Raw genomic sequence first — 23,903 nt, forward strand, 5'->3', positions numbered from 1 at the left:
AAGAATACTCCTCTGTTTCTACTGACAAGTAGACCAAGTATGAGTTAGAGCAGTTATTTCTTTTAATCCAAGTTTTCTCTTAATTAATCAAATCTGTCTTGTTGTTTTACATTTAAATTCTCCCTGTGATCCCCTCTCCCCGCCAAATCCCATCTGCTTTGTCCTTAGTCAGCCAAGGCAAGTAGTATATATTACTTACGTCAATTAAAGACGCATAAAATTAGTTCAGCGCTGGAATGAAAGAATGTTACAACGCACCAAACTTTTCTCATCTCATTTTTCTGTCAAAACCTAACTTCAAGCTGCATCGGCCAGGGTTTCTATGACAAGCTAACAACTGACATGAGTTTATATTTTTCACTTTCATATTGTGTATTTCAATACATTATGTTACTGCCAGTAATTATGAGTGATCGACACCCAACCCGCCCTTCAGCATTTATTAAATCTCTTCAACAGTGACTCATAGTTCATACAAAATGTACATGTGTGTTAACAAGTCTTTAAAAATCCAAAAAGGAAGAAACACATTTTAAATGTTGTGTCTAAATGAAGTGAAGGGGAAATGCTAAAATACTCATGAAGTGTTTTTGTTGTTTTTTTTTTTAATTATTATTTCCAGAATGAAGTAACTTGCGCTTGATGCTCAATACAGGAAAAATATTTACAGGCTGTCAAAAAGACTCTGTGTAATGTTTTTATTACAATAAAGAAAAATGAAAACCACTTGGTAGTTGTGCTTCTTATCTTCAAGTCTGCCATCTTTAAGATTTGCTCACATCTTGGGTTTCAATACAGTACCGTCTGGGTTTCCCCATTTTTCCATCATATTTCCAACTCAAAGCCCAAAGAAAAAGAAATCTATTATCAGCTCCTTAAAAGGTGAAGGTCTGGATGAAAATTAATATACTGCTAAAAACTCAGATCAAATGTGGGAATGTCATTATTCACCGAACTTAAGAGAAACAATTTCTATTACAACTTTTAGTTACTGGAGGGTAACTCTCTACCACAAATAAATTCGTTGCAGAGTTGAAACAGTTGCCAAATGCTCGGCAATGAAGTGCAAGCATAGGTCACTTCTAATTCCATACACAGAAGCGAGAGCACATGAACACTACACGGTGCCAGATGAGCACAGAATTGGGTTTACATCCCACGTAATGAGTAAAAGTGATTTTCAAGTTATGTGCCTGTGCAGAATTGAGTATCAGTGTGAAGTTTAGGGCAAAGTCTGCATCTATGTTGAAAAATTATTATCTGGCGTGTATTTTTTTTAAGTCCTTTTATTCCCTCCTCTTAATTGCAAAACCGAGGCAGTCTGATTGTGATCACTGTGCACAGAATCTAGGAAACAACAGTTGCATCCAGCTTGGTGTCACAGGAATGCCTGCCTGGCCGGGCAGCCACAGGAAATATCCCATAATGTCTTCTACCTGTGGCAAGCGGCTTGTATTGGAATCTGTTCTCTGGTAACAATGTTTGTGGGTGGAGCTTTCTAGCAGATCACCTGAATGGCAGCCCACTGCCTTCCTAAATGTTTAGGAATTTAGGTGTGCCTTCAAAATGGATGGTCTGCTCTATAATATCGTCCAGAGCAATTTGGAAGACAAAGTTCAATTATATAGTATCCAGAGTCTTGAAAATTAAGATACAGCCGCAGGTACAAACAGGCAAACAAAAAAACCTCAGCAGCCACATGACTCCTAGTAACACGCTCAGGTATAGTATGTCTTCCGTTGGTTCCTTATCCACTTGACTAAGAGGGCTGCAAAAACCGATCTCCCAAGGCTGCCGTAAGGTCATAGAAATTGATAACCCTTACAAGCAATGCTTATGTGAGTCTGTCTGTGTCTTGAAGATAGAGCACTTTGCAAATTAATCCTCCAAAGGCAAATATATTGTAAGTAGCTTGTTATCTCTAAAATACTAAATCGAAGAATACATGGGATTATATTGACAGAAATTACATTTTCTGTAATGGGGCTTAATATATCTGAAATCTCTCCCAAAGGCTCCCAGACTCTCTAACAGAGAAGGGTCTGTTAATGTAGGTGCAATGGACATCAAGAACAAATTTATTCACCAAAATGGATTAGGCCATGTAATCAGAGATTCTGTAATATTAATCTTTGACACTTATTGAAAAGAAAGAAATACTTCTGTCTGCAAACTGGCATTCTCAGTTCTCATCTTTCCCCAACCAGGCTTTGGGCCTTTTCTGGATTTTACTTCAAAGAGGATACGGTTTCCCCATCATAAACACTAATCTAAAAATATTAGGACAATTAATTAGACACTTAGTTTCAGAGGAGGTTGGATTTTGATACCCTTCACATATGACACTAGCTCTGGGTGACTGTATGAACGTGGCTTTCAGCACACTCACAAAGGGTAATAAATCATACTTCCTCAAAGGTTCCTTGCCACACCGCTGTACATTAAGTCAGAATATTGTTGGCTGGTACTTGGTACCTAATCTCAGCTTTCCCCCAGATCAGGAGTTCACACATTTATTTAGAAACAGTATTGCACAGCTCTGAGATACGTCAAGTTTTGAACAGCATCAAAGTAGAAACATACATTTTTTCTCTTTTTTCTATAGGGAGGTCAGAAGAAAGGAGAGCCCATCCTGGAATGCATATCCCTAACAAATTCTAACTGAACTTAGTTATTCAGCGAATTTAAAACCTGACAGGTATGTGATAGTGGATTTTCTTGTTTCATAGAAAAGAAGATATCACTCTTTCTATTGATTATGCTTATAAGTTAAAAAAAAAAGGATCATAGAGAGAGACATTTACAGAGCCATAGTGAACGTGAATTAAACACTAATATATACTATGCCTAAAATTTGTCAATTTATAAAGGAGGTGGAAAGCAATACACTGTTTTCTTTTCTATACTAGCAAGTGCTCTCACCCACCAGTCAATACTGTGTTCTTACCTTTGGATCAACAAGCCACGGGGGAAAACTGGGTGTGTCTTCTTAATGCAAAACATTAGCTGCAGGTCGCCAGAGGGGGAAGCAGATTGTGTGTAAACACAAAGCCAAATTACTTACCAATTGTTCACTTGAAGGATGGTGAGTCCTGTGTCTTGTGCCAACTGCTTTTTCTGTTCTTCAGAAGGGTAAGGGTGCTGAAAGAGGACAAAAAAGATAGGTTGTGCACGTACACTTTGGATACACAATGTGCACATCACATGTCAGGTGCAACGCTAGGTGCGAGGGATTCAATAATAAACACATATGCTCTGTTAAAAACAATATGTGTACTTCAGGCAATATTTAGGCTATTTTGTCAATAACCTAAGAGTCTAGCGAGGTCTATAATTAAAGGTAAAAATGCTGAGGTGTGTCACTCTTATTAATGGAATACTACATCATCTAATTAATGGCAATAAAAGACAAGCCAATTACCAAGATTAGTGAAGTGTATAAATAGCTACTTAGGATACGTGCAGAACCTTGATACTGAGTTTATTCTTTAACAGGTTTATTTGTTGCAAACACAAAATTCAGTAGGACCTTCACTGTATTTTATGGGATTAAAATAACAAGTTCTTTCTGAGCGTACAAAAGTGTACCACCTTAACGTGATATTTTCTAGAACCACAGATTTTTAAAGCTGAATCATTTGGACCAACAAGCTCAGCTCAGGTCCCCAGGAGTTAAGCACCTTGTTAACATGATATTCTCCTCCCAAAACACCATGTTGCTGGACGCAAATATCAAAATTAAAGTGGGTGTATTTAAAAAAACACACACACACACTATTCATTTTAGCTCTTCTGCAAAGCACAAACAAATGAAATTCTACCAAAGTTGGTTTCCCTATCTGAATGTCAACGTATGCTGGGATTCTGAACACAGGCCAATATAAGGTCAAAGACCAGCACATTTTGCATGCGAAGAAAAAGCCTCAGGAGTTAGAGTGGATAAAAAAATATTACAGGATTAGATAATAAAATGAAATCTATACCTTCTTGTAAGATGTTTAGAATTCTACTAAGATTAGTTTTGGCAAGATACTTTCTGTTTAATAGTCAACTATATCTAAGTTTGAAATATACATTTCTAAAGCCTGGGAGAGGAGCTGAGGACATGGTTTCCATCCATTGGTGACATGGGCTACTTTGAAACACTGCACCCCAATAAATTCTCCCAAGATAATAATTGTTCTGATAGTCAACCTTCTATTCTCTTTATGAATGGGAAAGGGCACCCCCAACTCTCCATTTAACGATATGTGCCATCGGAAACTAAATTCTGGTCTATTGAATGCTAATTAACATAGCTTTCAATCTTATTAATAATGTCTGATTAGATGCTAAGAAGGCTCGTTAATGACCACTTCAATGCTCTTACATATAAGTTTAAATATGTTCTGTATCTATACACATGGGATTCGATTTGTGGAGAGCAGAGATGTAGCCATTTTTCCCATAAGCATTGTGTCTTGATTGTCACTTAATCAATAAATACACAGTTAGAATAAGGCTTTGCTTTCACGGAATATAGTGCCTCTCTCTAAAGAGCTCCAAGTATATTACAGACAGAATGGTAATTAATCCCCATTATATCCCTTTGAGGGACATAAATAGAATCTATTGTCCCTCATGTTTTACTGGTGAGGAAACTGGCCAGGGGAAGGCACAGTCCGCAGTGACACGACCTAGGGACATTTCCTGCTTCCCATCCAGTGTCTAAGCCTCATCACGACAGAAGGACATGGCAAACGCCTTTCATAATCTCCATTCCTGTCCCGCCTCAAAAACCTCCAGACCGCTCACCTTGCCCAGCAGTGCGTGCCACCACCCAGCCCTGCCCACTTCCCAGATGGGCATCCTCTTCTCACCCCACCGCACCCCTCTGTCCAGCCACTTGGTGTGTTCGTCCAACACCCCAAGCTGGTCCCTACCCTCAGGCTCCTGCTCCAAGGTAACTGTCAGGTCTCAGCTCAATTGTCAAGCCTTACCCTCCCAACTCTCCACCAGACCACCTTATCACTTTCACACCAGTTTTTCCCCTTTTTCTCTAATAGCAAGCATCACTCAATGAAACACCCGTTCTGATTATTTCTTTCCTTGGTCATGCGTCCCTTCTCACTCATTTAGCATCTCTAACACCCTCGCCCTTCTCATTCACCATCCTTAAAGCCCAGACCTGCACATAAAGAAAACCAGTAAATACCAGTGGAACAAAGGAATGGCTCTGACTTGCCACGATACACAGATACTCTCCACTCAGATGCAACATCAAAATGTATAATAGGGCTTCCCTGGTGGCGCAGTGGTTGAGAGTCCACCTGCCGATGCAGGGGACACGGGTTCGTGCCCCAGTCTGGGAAGATCCCACATGCCGCGGAGCTGCTGGGCCCGTGAGCCATGGCCGCTGAGCCTGCGCGTCCAGAGCGTGTGCTCTGCAACGGGAGAGGCCACAACAGTGAGAGGCCCGCGTACCGCAAAAAAAAAAAGGAAAATGTATAATAAAAAAAATTTTTTTAAGCCCACAGGAAGTACAAACAATCCAATTTGAGATCCACAACACGACTTTCCTTACTTCATTCCTAAAAGTGATGTCTACCCAGTCTTTTCAAATGAAAGTATATCACCTCCATAATCGGCAGAGATCGTAGGTGACAATCACCCTACTCACCATTATGCGAGTCATCACAGGCAAAATCTCACAATTGGATACTGACCTAAAAGCAATACACCGCCCTACGGTTTAAAACATGACTCCCACTTCGTAAAGGTTTGCCACACAATACAAACCAAATGAATCTTTTATCCTCTGAACTGAATTATGGTTTCACATATAGTAGTTCTATGTCTACACTAGTTGAAGAATTGCACAAAGTTACATATGACCCGTTTAGACTGTATAAATTATGCTGCCATTCACTAACTCTGAGCCTTTGAAAAAGGGACAACTTCTCGATTTTATCATCTGGAGGTTAGCCAGGCTAGCAATTCTTGAGTAATAAAAGCCTGACTTTGAAATATGCAAATTTTAGCATCTAGCTGTTGGCACTATTTGCTATATAAAGCTGTACACTGATGGACACAAGTCATTTCCAATCTGTAACATCTTCTGTAATACGATTTGCTTACAGTTTTGCAGGTCCTCTGGAAATCTCTTTCAGTGCTTTTCAATTGAATTAATAAATACGTCAATGGTCCCTCTTCCCTACAGCTGGATGGCAACACCTTTTGCCCTGTCTTGTTAGTTGTGTCTTAATATTATGACCAGAACTGGATAAAAATTAATATTTATGCCATTTACCTTTAGTTACTTTGAAAATTGAGAATTGTCACAGTCATTTATTTGTGCTGTGTTTTCAAGAGTATTTTTGCATGCCTGTTTGTGAGCAAGTTTTACATGCATTCTTAGAAAGCAAGTGGAATTCACATTTTATTTATGCAAAGGGTGTCAGGAAAATTCTCTTTGGATCATTAAAATTACCTGAATCATTATAGCTTCAAAGAGCAATCTATGGCCTGCAAATTGTCAGTGCAAGTTTAGGTTGTTTCTTTACATCATGCAGTTTCTGATTTCAGAATTTAAATATCATAAAATGAGAAAGTTCTAACCATTTTTTTCCTCTGTCACTTTTCATGTGATCTGATTTTAAGTAATTGGAACAAACTGTGCCTAATTTCATGCAGCATAATTGCCAGGCAGCCTCAAGCTATGGAGACCCAGCACTCTGTCTCCATTAAACAATTTTCAGTTGTTCAGGATATATTTTTTTTAATAGAAATGAATGAGCCTGGATGAAATTAAATGTCACAATAATCTGGTCATTGTTAAGGGGGCAAAAGGTATCAACAAAACTCCTAAACCTCTGTCTGTGGTAGACCGACTGGATAGTTTTCTTTTTTTCATAGTTCTTGAACCTGGTTTCCCACAAACTTTCAATTCCCCCCCCCAAAAAAATTCTGTAATTGCTAGAATCACATGAAAGCCACAACTTCAGGTAGTTAATCCACAGTCAGTCAAAAATTCACAAAGAATTAGGCTTTTTAACTGAAATCCAATATGTTTAACTATCTTAAATCCTATGCATCTTTCCTAGATAAGCTTTGTGTGGACAGTATGAGTTATTCCTTTGTAGACTTAAAAAAATAAAAATGACTTGACAAAAACCCAACATGCCACAGGCAAGGCTGCTGTGAAAACATTCAAAGCCCAGGTTGCCTTCCGCGCACAGGGCTAGTGAGGCCATGAGAAGGGCAAAGGTAGATGTCATTTTACAAAAGAGAGAAAGACGAGCACCATATTAGGAAGAAAATGGAAAATTCATTCCAAACCATTGCAACCACAGGGCTAGGTCTCCCTTGCCATTTTCCTGAACACCTCTGCTATTATGGCATCTAAGCGGCAAGGACACTGGTTTAAGAGAGATCAGTAGGTTCTTGTGAAGGAAAGAGGGATTGCACTTGCCAGATATACCAATCAACCTAATCACTATGGGATATCAAAGCAAATTTGACCACAGTCCAATAGACAGTGACAGGAGACCTCGTCTTTGTTGTGTACATTAGCTTCCTGCCATTATCTCTTAAAAGCTTAATTATTTGCAAACAATTGATCAAGATGGGAATTTGAGAAAGGATATGTAAGGGCCACTGGGGGAGAACGGCAAAGCATTAAGAGAGTAAACAAAATTACCTTTAGATCTTACAATAAGAACTAACGATTGAGACCAGAGAGAGCCAGGCAGTGCAGTAGCTGCAAGGCTTCTTTCTCGAGTGTTTCCCATTTGATCTGCATTAACACCTCAGGAATGAGTGAAAGCCATAAAACAGTGATTATGTATGGGTAAAGCTGACCCTCCCTTCCAACATTAAACCTGCACACATGTATTAGGTGGGCTTCGCCGGGGAGAGAAGAGCTGCTAGACTCAAAGGGAAAACGAGTGGCTTGGGCAGTGGAACCCGAGCTAAAGGCAAGAACTCACAAAATGATCATTCTGATTTCAATAATCAACACCCTGACTTCTTCCCAGTCTCTTGCTGAAATAGACCCTGCTTGCCACTCTTCCTGTGATCTGCAGTGTGACTTCTAATAATGACCTCGGATAGCAGTGATGGCTCAATAACCCCATCAAAGAATAAAATGATCCCTAGAGTATGTGTCCTGTGTAACAGAAATAGAGGTTCTCTCAAAAAAAAAAAAAAAAAAATCGAGGACTTCCCTGGTGGCACAGTGGTTAAGAATCTACCTGCTAGTGCTGGGGAAGATCTCACATGCTGCGAAGCAACTAAGCCCATGTGCCACAACTACTGAGCCGGTGTGCTGCAACTGCTGAAGCCCGCACACCTAGAGCCTGTGCTCTGCAACGAGAGAAGCCACTGCAGTAAGAAGCCCTTGGACCACAACGAAGAGTAGCCCCCACTCGCCGCATCTAGAGAAAGCCTGCACGCAGCAACAAAGACCCAACACAGCCAAAAATAAAATTAAAAATTAAAAAACAATCTAAAATTAGCTTACATAAAAATTAAGTCTGAACGTTCCTCTCACCAGCCAGAGAGAATAGGAAGTGACACAAAGAAAATGGCAACTTTCTAAAGAAAGGTATCTCTGCCCAATTCCAATCTTATATCTTGAGATGGGGACGGGAGGGGGTTTCTGATGCTGGTTTTCTAGTATTTACAAGTTTACAATACATTGGAAGAAAACTTATTTCTGTAAACAGTCAAACCCACTCTTTCAGATGAGCATTAACAGGAAAAGAGAAACTCTTCAGCACACACAGATGGAAAATGTCCAACCTTCTATCTGAATGATATCCTTGACCAAATGTACCCCTTTCATCAAATTTTCCACCCCTGACTGCAAACGTGGATGCCAAGACAGTGATGAACTTTATCTTATCTACCCTGGTAACCAAGTTTCAATAATGGTCCCTCCCTCTCTGCCTTGCCCACTCTAACAGTTCATTGTAATGGCAACAGAAATTTTGAAAATAATCCTGTGCAGAGCTCACTGGTGAGATAATGGAAAGCTACGCTGCCCCTTCTCAAGCCTCAGATTAGTAATTTCTTGTGACACAGAACTGCCTCTCCACCGAAACTGCAAAACAGCTATAACAAAGCAATAGAGGTGGAAGCAATTTTCAAGCAAAATGTTACATGCTATACTTTAAAAGGTATGGGAATAGGTACCGGGAGAGCTGATCTAACAGGAGGAATTATGGCAACTGTCCAATATCACCCTTATCAAGGCAATGTTCTGTTGCTTGGCTGAATATGCTGGAAGAACAATTTCGGAACTTCTTTTATCCTTTTTCCTCCAGCCATTTGCCTCCTCCACAGCAAAGTTTAATGCATTAATATAAATTGACCTTGAGCTAAACTCTGGTATGTGATGGAGAGATACTCCCTTTAAAGAAGAAAAAAATCTACCATATGGCTCTTAACCATTGGATCTCTGTGTTCTTTTAAAACTTCTACTGAGTTTTTGTCACTAAGGGAATATTGTGGATCTGTCTAAATTAAAATAACCAGCTATATATGTGACCTCTAAGAGCAGAAGCAGAAGCCTGTTAACCAAATATATTTATATTTGTTTAACATGAATTTCTTTTGCCTATAAAAACTTCTGCCACTTTAAATAAACTTGCAGCCATTTTCCCCTTATGCATTGACTATGAATAGCTTACACTGTGACAATTACATTGATCTAGGATACTTTTTTCCTTTAAAAAAATCCATAATGCTTCGCTATTGTCTTTCAGCTTTATGAATTAGTTTTACTGTTTCAGTGAATGCTTTTTTGTCTTCTGACTGCACATTATCAAAGAGACACTTTGTGCCTCTCATTTGCATTACAAAAGCAGTGTACGGTGCAGTGGAAGAGCATAGCCTGAATGCATAGCAGTTGAGTCCTGCATCCTCACACAGGCTGGAATCAAAAGAAGAACGGTGAGGTCTGTACGGCTAAGAAGCCAAAAACGTTTGGAGCATCACCAGTGAAGTCACAGGATTTCAACCTCTTTTCTTAATTCTCCACCAACGCTCCTAGATTGCCCAGTTGCTCGAACTAAATGTGCTCCGTTGATTGTTCAGCACTGGCTTTTTCTGAAGCCTAGTCAAGCCATTTTCCAGACAAGCCCTCAGATTTGATTTCTTGTCTATCCAGCAGCAGTTATAAGAAGTTGCTAGTAGAGGTGTGCAAGCAGGAAGGTGAGGTGGGAATCTCTAAACTTGATCTTATCACATGAAAATGACATAAGTGTGAAAGGAAAAATTGAACACTGGCTAGCATTTCGTAACAGTCTTCACTTTTGCACTAATGAGGCTATACAATACACAGCACTGAAAACATTGTTTTATAGTTAATTATAAGAGGCTAATACTACAATGCCTCGCCTGTCTTACCTATCTGATCTTTTCATTTCTTGTAAATATTAATTAAATATAAAATAAAAGCACTAAATAGAAAAAAACATACTACATTAAGGGGTTTCATAGTCCTTTGTATTGGGGATTTTTTTTTTTAAGTTGCTTGCAATTCCATTATAATAACTATGTTTAGATGTATTCTTCAGTAGCTATAGATATGTTCCAGGAGTATTTTTAAATATATGCATTAAAGACATAAAATTTAGACTCTAAATTAGCAATTACTTATATCCGCCTCCTAAAAGTATTAAAATTCATGAAGAGCGCTAAAATTATTTTGAACAGTTATGATGATTAATGAACTCCCTGAATATTGATTCTCTTAGTAGGAAACCACGGCTATAAAAGGAAACACAAAAAGGCCAATAAGAAAAACAGGGTAAGAGGAGTAGGGGGATGAGAGTGGGAGTGGGAATAGGGGCCATGCTTCACTTTTGTGTCCTTTTCAAATCATTTTAAATAATAGCTCATTTGAACTCTTACTGTTTGTCAGTAGGACATACGCATTACATGCATTATCGCATGTACTCTTGGTGACCCCCATGAGTAGGGGCTATGCTTAGCTCCACTTTATAGATGAGGAAGCTGAGGCTTGGCTAGGTCCCAAAACATGAACAAAGGCTCACAGCTACTTAGTTCTGGAGCCAGGTCTGCCCTCCCCTGAGTTTCTCTACTTGGCTACCCTTCCACTGATGTTTCTTTCCCATTTCTCCATTCCCTTTTTTAAGGTAAACATTTTAAAACCAAAAACATATTCTAATGGAACATGAACAAAGTTATCCATTGTGGTGAGAGGTGACTGAATGTTTCTCTGCAGTTTCAATAGCCTCGATCCAGGAAAAGTTGCTGCTTTCCTCTCCTCCACTGCATCCCCACAGCTTCTGCCCTGCAGGCAAATATCAAGGGGCAGGGATGGAGCTGTGAGGTGAAAGTTAGTTCACCAGGACCTTTCCCCACATTCTCCCTCTAGCGACTATCCAAAGGGACTTTATTATTTTTTTGTTTTTGTTTTTTTGGGTTTTTTCGGTATGCGGGCCTCTCACTGCTGTGGCCCTTCCCTTTGCGGAGCACAGGCTCCGGACGCGCAGGCTCGGTGGCCATGGCTCACGGGCCCCCAGCCGCTCCGCGGCATGTGGGATCTTCCCGGACCGGGGCACGAACCCGTGTCCCCTGCATCGGCAGGCGGACTCTCAACCACTGCGCCACCAGGGAAGCCCCAAAGGGACTTTATTAATAGCAGCTTTCTAGTATTAGTAAGAGTGATAGAAGTAGTAATGGTAACACGTATTAAGAAGTGAGGATGTACCAGGCATTGTTCCAAATCCTTCACATGCATTACCTCATTTAATCCTCACAAAATCTTTACGAGCGAGGCTCATATATTATACCCATTTGACAGATGAAGAAACTTGAGCATAGAAAGGACAAATTACTTTCTCACGTTCACACAAGCTTGTAAGTAATAGAGCTGGGATTTGAAACTTGGTGATAACATACAAGTTGAGAAAATTCACTTCCAAATTATTTTGTTTTCTAAATGATGGGTGGAGCAATCCCACTCATTCCTGATGAGTTAATCATGAATATATAGATGATGATTACTACTCATTTTATGAAGAAGCTATTATCTTAATGTGTATGTGTCTACAACTCAGTTCTGTTAATGGAAGCAACAGGAAATTTTGCTACAAGATACAAAACTCAACGGAAACTAATACATCCATCACTTTATTCGTTCTTATAGTGTTGCTTATAAACACAAGAATGATGGTAGGTTATATATGAGAACACTCTTTAAGGGTCATAGAAACAAATGCCTGTTCTTCCATCCACCTGCATTACAATATGCCTTAAATTGTCTGCTTTGAAATTAATTGTTGTGTGTTTTTCTACCAATTACTTTCATTTTGTTTGTGATTCTTAATCAAATATGAGTTAAATTACATTTGGAACCATTTCATTTTAGTAGAATACTAATAAAAACACAGGAATGCTATTGCCATTTACAAGGCAACTAGCCCAGTTCTGTGCCCAAGAAATATCTGTTGTATGAATGAATGAGTGCTATTGAAGTTAGAGACACCCAAAATGCCTGAACCAGCATTTATAAGTCAATGACTTCAGAAAAACATCAGAAAACTAGCAGCCCCATTTTAACAATTGTTCATCCTCCTCACTCAGTTCTACAAATCCCAAAAGCAGTACAGATTTTATTTACTTTATTTAACTGACATTTTTATAATGTTTACTCTGCATCAGGCAATGTTCTCAGTGCTTTACCAGTATTCACTTGTTTAATACTTATAACAAGCCTATGAGATCAGTGTTTTTACCCTGATGTTACAGATGGGGAAACTGAGGCACAGAGTCTCAGTTACTCACAAATAGGATGAAGCTGGGATTTGACCCTAAGAAACCTAGTTCTGCAGCCCACGTTCTTCATTCCTGTGTTATTCTGTTTATCTTTTTTTAGCATGAAGTTTCTCCAAAATCCGCTCTATGTTGTTGTTGGGTTTATTTGTTGCAAAAGTTCCCTTCCCACTCTCCAACTGCAATGTAATAAAATTCAAGTTCTCCATCTTACAGGACTGAAGAAAGAATAGAGGAGACTACTGTTTCGACATACAGGCTCTCCCCCAAGAATTTCACTGTAGCAATAAAACAAAACCATAGCACACCATCCTGGACCACTTTTCTGAAAAGAAAGTTCATGACCAGTTTATACAATAAACTCCAATAAAGTGAGGATCTTTTCCAAACTACATACAGCTCATCTCCGCTCTTGCTGAGAGCGTGCCAGCTAAAAGGAGACCTATCCCCAACCTGTAGAACACTTTTCCACTTTAAAAATCAAAGTGAAAGGGTTTTGAAGCCATGAAGAGAAAAGACAAGGAAGATGAAATACAGTGGTACCATTTGGAATGAGACTGTTGACAGTTATCATTACTGCCTTTACAGACACCCTGTCCAGCATTAAATATTGAGGAAAAACCCTTGTAAAAAGAATAAAGTCTCCGTAAGTGAGAAGCAAAACCAGTACACTTGGTGAGAAGATGTTTTGAGAGAGAGAAAGCGAGAGCCAGGGAGAGAGAGAGGGAGAATTCATGCTGCTCCCAATATGACTAAAGACCCCTGGAACTGGTACTCATTCTCTAGTGCTAATTTTCCCACTTAAATTACAGTGCTGGTGTAGCCTCATCTCATTAGAGATCATTGTCCCCAGTAGACAGTTGTGTTTATGGGGGACTCTGGCTGTTCCACACCTGCTGATCAGGTTGCTATGTGATCAAGGCTGCATACAAACAGCAGACTCGAGCTTGCTGGACTGCGACTGACGAGCCCAGGCTAATTCAGGGGTGATTATGTAGTTTACTGGACCACTAAACCTCTTTAAGCTTGTAATTACTGCCTATTTGAGTAAAGAACATTCAAAAGCAATTCACTGCATCATGCCTGCCACAGCTGGAAGCAGGCTGCCAGCAGTCTGTGGGGACGTTAAAATCTACAGGGACATGGATTGAAGCCCAGCTAGCAGACACTGTCAGCAGTACCCGCAGCCAAGTCTATGCACATTCCTGCTCACCTCTCCTGACCAAGCTTACCATTAAAGGTGCCGTGAAAACTACAGAACAGCCATAAAGATGACAAATAACGGAATGAAGTGATACAAACTACATTTTAATGATTTCCCCCTTTTGTAAAGCTAAAATTGAAAATGCCTTTTCACAATGCCGAAGAGAGAGAGAGTATATGCTTTAAATAATATACACCGCTGAGATTTACTGTGTACTTGCTGAAAGTTCCATCCAAAAAAATACCAATTTGAAAACAAAATGCCCACCTTTTAGGCTTTCTAAAAGAACTGCGATGTACAGTCATTTGAGATCTCTTCCACCCACTTAGCTGTCATGTTTATAACCTTAGCCGGGAAAATATTGTTTAGCTACTTGATTGACATTTTCTAAGATCACATGTAGATTTCTGCTGTTAATGAATTAAGATGCTGCTCAGGCACCTGAGTGAAATTTACTTTCAAGAGTCAGAGAAGATTTCAGGAAAAAAAAATGTATCAGTATTTATCAATGTTCTCATTTTCTTTTGCTGTCACCTTAACAACTGCAGTTCTTTTGTATAACAGAAGTGTAAAACATGCTTTGCATTGCTGTGGATATAATTATTACTTGTCTCTAAGTAACAAAAAAAAAGACTGGAACTTAATGAAGGGGGATTAAGTTAATTTCTTTTTTAGCTAACAGTTTCCTGTCTCTTAAAATGCAGACCTTGGTTAATATAATGTTCAGGGAAGGAAAATTAAGCTTTTTATTTCACTAAAATCTCCACTTTGGAATACTGATATTAAAATATTAAGATGATGTTTATTCTTTAAAAGTATGTAAATTTGGTATTAAATAAAGCCACAGAAATCCTTTCTGACTACTCCATCCAAAGTCCACAGATCCAGGGGGTTTATGTGTTATCTACACATCATTCCTATTAATATTCATTAGGTGGGTCTGCTTGCATTTTTATAAGCTGTGAGAGAGGCAAAGAAACAACCAGAATTCTTTAACACATGGGCATTATCAACTCAACGTATGCCAAGCAGCAGAGCACCCAGATCTGAAGTTAAAATTCAAACACAATTTACCTTTATTTAGCTAATTTTCATGAAAATTCTCTTCCCTTTACCCATTGTAGTCTAAGTTCTTTAATTATCTCTATTCTCTGTAACATACACTTCAATTTTTAATTTAAGAGATTATTCAGCACTATATTTTATCTTGGTTAACAACAAAACCCTTATCTTGCAATCAAACTAAAGAGAATTTCCCTTTAAGAAAAAAAAAAAAACGTAAAAACTTTAAATTGTCTTAGTAGTAAGATTACCTTTATCTTTATGAACCTTCTTAAGCAAACCCTTTTTAACTCCCCAAAGCATTTATTGATGTGAATTCACTGTCTGTCTCCAGAGTGGATTATAGAAGAAGGAAGAGTCTTAGTCAAAATTTGGGCAGATCCCCAGTATTTGTTTCCCAAATTATGCTTTCTCAGTCGTCCAGTCTAACTGGACAGGGAAATGCTCACAGGGCTGTGGACGTTTTTCTGTGGCATTCCCACAGAGCTCTAAGATGTTCCTGGAACATCTTAGATGAGTAGGAAAAAGAGTGGGACCTGTCATCAACAAGATGACAAGATAAAGGTGGCAGAAATAAAGATATTCAAAGTTAACTTGGAATGTAAATTGGGACAGCCACTATGGAAAACAGTATGGAGGTTCATTAAAAAACTAAAAATGGAAGTACCATACAATCCAGCAATTCCACTCCGGGGACTATATCCAGAAAAAATGAAAACTCTAATTCAAAAAGATACATGCACCCCAGTGTTCATAGCAGCACTATGTACAACAGCCAAGACATGGAAGCAACCCAACTGCCCATCAACAGACAATCTTAAGAAGATGTGGAATATATACATAATGGAATATTACTCAGCCAGAAAAAAGATTGAAATATGCCATTTGCAGCAACATGGGTGGACCTAGAGAGTATTATACTTAGTGAAATAAGTCAGACAGAGAAAGACAAATATACTATATGATATCACTTATGTGTGGAATCTAAAAAATAATACACATAAATCTATATACAAAATAGAAAAATACTCACAGACATAGAAAACAAACTTACAGTTACCAAAAAGGAGGGGAGGAGGGACAAATTAGGAGTATGGAATTAACAGATACAAACTTCTATACATAAAATAGATAAGAAACAAGGATTTACTGTATAGCATAGGAAATTATACCCAATATCCTGTAATAACCTATAATGGAATATAATCTGCAAAAGAATAAAAAAAAGTTAACTTGGCTAGTTTGAGGCTTTTTTTTTAAGAGTTTGAGTTGGGTGATCTTTTATATCCTTTATATTTGTATAACACTTTACATTTTCAAAGAGCTTTTATTATATTTTATGAAATTTGAGCCTTACAACTACTTGGCCAAGTTGGAAGCACAGGTAATGTTGCCTCCATTCTATAGGAGAAAAAACAAAACTCAGAGTGGACACATGGCAGGTTATGAGGTTAGGAAGTTGTGGCTCATAGGCCTGGAGCCGAGGCCTCCTACTTTTACACTCTTCTGAAGCTCAAAGTTTATCTTCTGATGATAAAATAAAGAGCTGTAGCCACGTCCTTCAGAAAGCTACCGTGAGTTGGTGAGCCCAGCCTGTTTTACTGTGTAAATGTGCATTGCTCTATACACAAAGGGTGAAACAAAAAACTCAGACTAAAACCAGATAAAACAGAACATCTTTCAAACTGGCTGTCATCATTTCTAACAAAACTTACATAAGTAACCTAAGTAGTAATGCTAGAAGGTCTTAAATAATGGCATTGGCCCCTTCTACAACTGGCTTTGGGAAAGAACTATCGTTACCCGATGACCAGGTAGTTTGTTTCTCTTTGACACAACTAGACTTAGTTTTGTTTTATTTAATGTGTCTTTCTTTGCCATTTCATGTGTGACATGAGTTTGCTTGTAGTTTGCTACAAGAGGCCTAATTTTCCCCCCTCCTAAGTCACTTCCTAGGAGAACCTGGGCATGTGTGGAGACTCATCAACCTGTGTAGGTCAGGAGTGGTCATTAAGTCCGTTTCTGCTCCAGTGATGTGGTTACACATTGACAAATAGCATATCTAAAGGAAAACATTTTAAGAGTTATTGGTTTCAAGAGGTGCCGTTAGGTGTATCAACTGAGCTAGATAACTGGAGCTCAAGTCCCAGAACCCACATCGACTGTGTGGCCTTGATCAAGGCATTTCAGTCTTCTGAGCCTCAGCTCCCTCATCAGTGAAAATGAAGATGACAGAACCGCGGGGGTCAAATGAGACAACACACATTAAGTTGCTTGGCATATGGGGCTTCCCTCGTGGTGCAGTGATTGAGAGTCCGCCTGCCGACGCAGGGGACACGGGTTCGTGCCCCGGTCTGGGAAGATCCCACATGCCGCGGAGCGGCTGGGCCCGTGAGCCATGGCCGCTGGGCCTGCGCGTCCGGAGTCTGTGCTCCGCAACAGGAGAGGCCACAACAGTGAGAGGCCCGCGTACCACAAAAAGAAAAAACAATTGCTTGGCATAGTGGCTGGCCTGGATGGAGGGCTTGGTAAATAGTAACTGAATCTGAGATGACTCACAAGGATGGGCTAATCTAACTAAACATACTATATACATACATATATATATATATATATATATATATATATATATATTTCACAGTTTGTAAGGAAGAGGGTTTGACTAGGTAATTCTTGTCATTTATTTTTCTAGTGTTTAAATTAGGTTTTAATGTTTTCTTACAATTCTCTTTATTTAGGCAATCACTTCCAGGATATCTAAAGAAGGGGCAGCTACAAAGGCAGTCACACAGGGCACCCCACACAGAAGAGCCCCATGCCTGGTTTCATTTGCTGATGTCGCCATCTTGAAATTCTTCAAAAAAATTTTTTAGAAGCCCTGCATTTTCAGTTTGCACAGTTTATATGGAGGATGTATGCATTCTCTACAAATCATATAGCTGGTCCTGCTAAAAGAAAGGGAGGTTATGTTTTCCCTATCAGGTGTTTTATATTCAGCTACAACCCCTCCTGAATTTACCTGAGCTTCACAGAATAGATAAATAATTACTACGTTTGTACTAAAAAAGTGTAAAAAAGAAAACACTAAAAAAGCAAGATGTAGGAGGTGAGACAGTGTGGATGTGCTCAGGCCTCAGACAGATGAGTAAGGACACTTGAATGACCCTCCAGTGGCCTGCAAGGATTCACACACTCCTGTAAGTGCCTAAATCACCCTCGGAGACAGACCAAGGCACCGAGAAAATACTCCATATTATAAAGTCTATAGGGGAAAAAAAATCAATAATCTGAAACCTTCAAGGTGTGAGGTCCATTCTGGCTCACTGGACTTCGGGATGTTGAGAGCCTTTGTCTTTTGGTGGCCGGGAGTCAGAAGTGGCAATTTGCCCACCTTCCTTGGCAGGGGATGAGTGCCACATTTGGCAGAAAAGTGTGCTCTCGAGAAAAGGGAGCAGAGAATCTTTTGGCCTGGGCTCCAGCTAGGATAGATCAAGAGTGAGAACTCACCCTTGCATGCCAACCAAATGCCACTGTAATTAAAAACGAACCTTTGGAAATAAAGTATCTGGAAATTATTTCGATTCCAACACATTCACAATAGGAGCTCATCAATAGTTACAATTAATTCACTTGGTCACAGGATTCTGGCAGGGGAGTGCTGTCATTTTTTCTAAGCCTTCTTAAACAGAATTCTACTTTTTGTTGGTTCAGATAAACATATAAATAAGCAAACTAAAGAGAAAAATGTATGTAATAAGGCATAAAGTTTCAGAAGCCTCTAGCATATTTGGATTTGCACCTTACATCAAACCTTCTAAGATGGCAGCCCAGATTTTTTAAAAATGCAAAATTCTGTCATCTTGATGATGCCAAATGATGAACTCCACTATTATATGCATATATTTTGCTTAATGGCTTCATTTATTTTAATAACAAAGGGAAACAAGATTTTACAGATGAAAGCTTTTTTTTTTCATGGCTCCAATGCAACTGGGATTTAAAAAATCTGTGATGTTAACCAATATGTGATAATAGCTGCTCTCAGGAGCCCTATTTCATCCCATTTTATGCAGGGAAACCTACACAGAGTAACCACCACCAGAGTACCCCGATTTTAAGAAGGGATGAGTGTCAGAGGTCTTGTGATTGTTCCTTTTCTTTCCTCTGAATGGCTACATGTTCAGTAAAGCGTCAGCTATGGAATTACTGGAGCAATAGGATTAACTCACTAAAGATTTATTATAAATGAGGCAGGAAAGTGCTGTTCATATGATTTCGGGGGATAAGAAAATAATTGCATAAACCTTTCCCTCTGTTCAGAAATCTGCCTACAGGGTTTAATATTTTGTTGAGAATCAAAAAAATAAATCAGAGCAAGTAACTTCAGTTTAATTCTCGTTTGATTTCTTCATTACACTGAATATCTACGGTGAATCAGGAAGCCAGGAACTCATCAAAATCAGTTCCCATGGGAACAAAAGACATGCCATCTCAGAACCTCCCTGTTACAGCCCCTAAAACTTGCCCGTTTATTCAGAATGTCTAGCTAGTTTCAGAAAAGAAAGAAAGAAAGAGAGAGGGAAAGAGAGAAAGAAAGAAGGAAGAAAGAAAGAAAGAAAGAGAAAGAAAGAAAGAAAGAAAGAAAGAAAGAAAGAAAGAAAGAAAGAAAGAAAGAAAGAAAGAAAGAAAAAGAAAGAAAAAGAAAGCGAAAAAGAAAGACGAAGGGAGGGAGGGAAGGAGGGAGGGAAAGGGAAGGGAGAGAGGGAGAAAGGCCTTTGGCTCACTAAAAATTCAGGTGAGATGACACAAACCAAAAGTCTGAAGTGGTGTTTCTTTTTACTGAGAGCCATACCTTCAAACTCTAGAATACAACAGATGCACCTTGCCAGCCACACAAAGGATGTGGAGTGATTTTACAGACACTCTCTTGGCCCAAGATGGCCCCTCATGATTAATGGCTGCGTCATCCCTGGCCCTGCCGCAGTCAGGCCTGGGGTCTGATCCTGACACAGAGCCTTCGTCTGCAGCCAATCAGCAGATGTAAGCACATAGGCCCTGTCAGGTTGACATATCATTCCTTCGACAATGTCAGCGAGTATTAATGTTCAATTATCTGTCCTAGAAATGACCCACGCCTTTATGCATTGTGTAACTGCACACGTGGCGCTCCGGTAATCCCAAAGACAAGGGCAGAGATGCCCGCAGTAAACCAGCTACTGGGAGTTGGCTTTCCAACATTGTCATGACATTGCCTTGCAGTACTGAAGAGGAGATTTAATTTTATTTCTTTACCGAAAACATATTTGAAAAACCAAGGAGCCATCTATCTATCTATCTATCCATCTATCTATGTATCTATCTCTCTTCCTTTCAGTCTGTCTGCATGGCAGTAGTCCTTTCTATTTAAACAGCAACACTTCACATGAGTCATCTGTGACTAGCCGGCCACTCTCAGCCAACTGTTCTTTATGTATGACAATGAGCTGCTCATTATGTGTGGGGTGACTTTTTAGTTCATAAAACCAGGTGTATATCATTTACCATCAAACCCAAATGACAATAGTAGACTCTTCTGGAGCAATGTCAAGATCAATTCAACTTCAACACGTGAATCTAAAGGAGTCTTTTCAAGCCAGCCACCCCTCCTGCCCACTATTAAAAATCAGGACTCTGGCAGAGGAATGATTTAAAAAGCATACCTGAGATCATTTTACTTGTTAACCTTTACAGTTGCTCAAGTTTTTTAAAATATTGTGTTAATTTGTTGTAGTTAAATTTAAAATCCCCCTTTTCTCATATATCATGCTAAGAAAAAAAATTTTTTATCTTAGCAGACAGCTGCATTTGCATGGTTTTTGTTGAACTCACGTTCAAAGGTTATCAATAACAAGTTTGCAAACTTCTCATACAACCGGCACCGAAAGATAATGTACAGTAATTGCATGATAACTTCCTCCAAAACTGAGATAAAACTTTTAATGCAAATTCAGGTTCACCAACCTATACAAGATAGTAGGAACTTAAGTAGTTCAGATTGCAGCTCAATGAATTTGCCCCATGATACGAATTTTTAAGGAATAGAAAATGCAATTATTTTTTCCTGTGGAAAGCCACTAAAATTTCATTATTTTGCCTTAATTGTAACATGTGAAAAGCAGGTTGATTATGAAATGTACCTATTAAAAGTCTAGCCAGCCCTTGTTCACAGTTTGGTGTCTTGTGCTATTTCTACATGTATTCTCAACTGCACCGTGAAAGTCCTTTTATCTTTCTTAATCTTTTTTTTTTTTTTTTCCTTTTCTTGGTCTGCCTACTGTGTTCCCAGCAGCAATTTTTTCCAAATGACTTCCATTCTCTTCCAGCTCCCAATCCTACTTCTTGGACACTTAGCCGTTGACTTTGCCTCCTGGTACGCTAACAGGTCCAGGAGAAGAACGCCCAAGACTCCCTTCTTGTCTATTTCTAAATCTCCTCTCCTGGTTCACATGTATTGCTAAGCCCTTGCTCTGAGATGCCATCCCATCACTCTCCCCACTCAGCCCCTCCACTGCCCACTTGTTCTTGATCCTTGCTCCATTCATCAGTCCTTTTCTACATTTATCTTCAAAGGTTCCTTCTCTATTGCCTAAGTAAATAATTAGGCTGTGCTTTAACAAACTGCATGGAACATAGTAGCAATTCCATGAAAGACAGCTGTATGATTCTATGTGTAAACATTCAAATCTCCCTTCTCCTAAATATTAAAAAAAGAAAAGAGAAACCTTCCCCTCTTGTTACCACCTCCTCATGCTACTGCCCAAATTGTAGCCCTTAGTATATTTCCTCAAGCAATTGCAGAAGGGTCTACCTTTGTTGCCTCTGTCGTAGTATCGCCCATATGCCTCAGAATACAGCTTCTTTCTCTTCCAAAGTCCTGAAACAGGTCTTTCAAAGGTCACTGATGACATCCTAATCCCTATACCAGAACCTTTGCCAGTACTTCTACTGCATAAAACTTTCAGGGTTTGGTCACCTCTATTTTGAAACTTTGCTCAAGCGTTTGGTCAATAAATATCATCAAGCATCTCTATTATGGCTGAAGATAAAGCGGTGAAAGATTCAATCATCTTATTTACGAGGGAGGCAGCTCGTAAATAAACAGTCACCATGACAAGTGCTCTCTATCAGATGACCATCAAGGCGCTATGGGTCTGGAGGCAGGGGCCACTTCCTCCCTCCTGGGGAGGACCAAGAATGGCTTCCCCAAGCTGTGACAGCTGAGATCAGTTGTGAAGGATGCAGGAAAAAGTATGAAGTGGAGAAGGGGTCATGGAGTTTCCAGATGAGGGAACAGCACGTGCCGGTGCACAGAGTACAGGACCATTCAGCGCCTGTGGGGAAGGTAAGTGTGTATGGAAAGGGCGAATGAAGAGCCTGGGTGCTCAGTGGGCCAGTGTCAGACCTCAAGGGTCCTTGAATGGCACGCTGAGGATGTTGTATCCTGAGGGCAATAGGGAGCTATTACAGGTTTTCAAGTAGGGGTGAGATTTGGCCAAGTTTGCTTTGGAATAATCACTCTGGGGGCAAAATGAGGGATTCTTTGTAAGGGATCAATTACAAACAAGTGTAATTGATTAGAGGCAGGGAGGCCGATTAGGGAAAGGGGAGAGCAGGAGACAAGGAGGCTACGGCAACGGGACTAGATAGGGATAAGAGAATGAAGAAGTGTTTAGGAGGGAGTGTTGATGGGACTCGGGGAGTAATCTGCGAAGCAGGGAGGAGGGGGAATCTTCCAGGATGAATCTGAGGATCCTGGTTGGAACTTCCGGGTCGGTCCATGGTGATGTTGTTAACTGAGATGAGGGTGAGAGAAAGGAGAGCCAGTGTGGGGACTGTGGTGGATTCTGTTTGGGAATGGACTATTTCTTATCATTGGATCTTCCTTCCTTTTCTTAGACTATTAAAGTGTGGGAGCTAGAAGGGACCGCAGAGATGACTCCAGCCCACCTCCACGTTGGACAGACCTCCTGCCTGCTCCTCTGTCTCTTTCTCTAGGCTTTTTCCTCCAGACAGCCTTTAAAAGGAGGCGTTGCCTGAATTCCGTTCTTTTTTGCGGTACGCGGGCCTCTCACCGCTGCAGCCTGTCCCGCTGCGGAGCACTGGCTCCGGATGCGCAGGCTCAGCGGCCCTGGCTCACGGGCCCAGCCGCTCCACGGCATGTGGGATCTTCCCAGACCGGGGCACGAACCCGTGTCCCCTGCATCGGCAGGCGGACTCTCAACCACTGCGCCACCAGGGAAGCCCCTGAATTCCGTTCCTGCCCTCCTCCTCTTCTCTCTCAGCTCTCTCTGGGTCCATGACTCCATATCCATCTCCAGCCTCAATGGAGGTAACGCCAAGCCTTGTGCTCTCACCAAAGCCCCAGTCAACCCGTTTCCAACTACTGACCATACAACTCACATGGACATCCCACCAGCACCGGAACCACACGTATCCCACACGGCATGCTTCACCTTCCCCTAGAACCAGTTCCTCCTTCTAACTTCCCTTCTTCCCTGAAAGAGACTCCAGCTCCCTAACTGCCAACGTGAAACAGGGAAGTCACCTTTGATGCTCTTGTACCAAATGTCCACTCGTGAGTGGTTATGAAAACAGGCCTCAGAACCAGAGGGGCTTGAGTTCAAATCCAGTCCCTGCTTCTCACTGCGCTACTTCAGGCAAGTTGTTTAATCTCTCAGAATCTTGGTTTTCTCAACAGTGAAACAGGGAGACTAGCACTACCTCCCCTAGAGGGTCACAGTGGGAATTCCATGAGATAAAATGTGAAAGTGCTTAGCGAGGCCTACCAGGGTGGGGGGCAGGGTGGGAGCAGCCT

General features: G+C 40.3%; 1 protein-coding gene across 3 annotated transcripts in view; it reads right to left on the minus strand.

The window, feature by feature from the left end:
• Positions 1-23,903, minus strand: part of MEIS1 (Meis homeobox 1) — a 137,623-nt gene that overhangs the window by 21,391 nt on the left and 92,329 nt on the right. For all 3 annotated transcript variants that reach the window (XM_029231670.1, XM_029231669.1, XM_029231671.1), the window contains exon 9: positions 3,065-3,141. In XM_029231670.1, coding sequence (XP_029087503.1) covers positions 3,065-3,141 — 77 coding nt within the window. The remainder of the gene's footprint in view (positions 1-3,064; positions 3,142-23,903) is intronic.

This window comes from Monodon monoceros, unplaced genomic scaffold, assembly GCF_005190385.1.
Source record: "Monodon monoceros isolate NGI ecotype Baffin Bay Population unplaced genomic scaffold, NGI_Narwhal_1 Super_Scaffold_19, whole genome shotgun sequence".
Classification (NCBI taxonomy): domain Eukaryota; kingdom Metazoa; phylum Chordata; class Mammalia; order Artiodactyla; family Monodontidae; genus Monodon; species Monodon monoceros.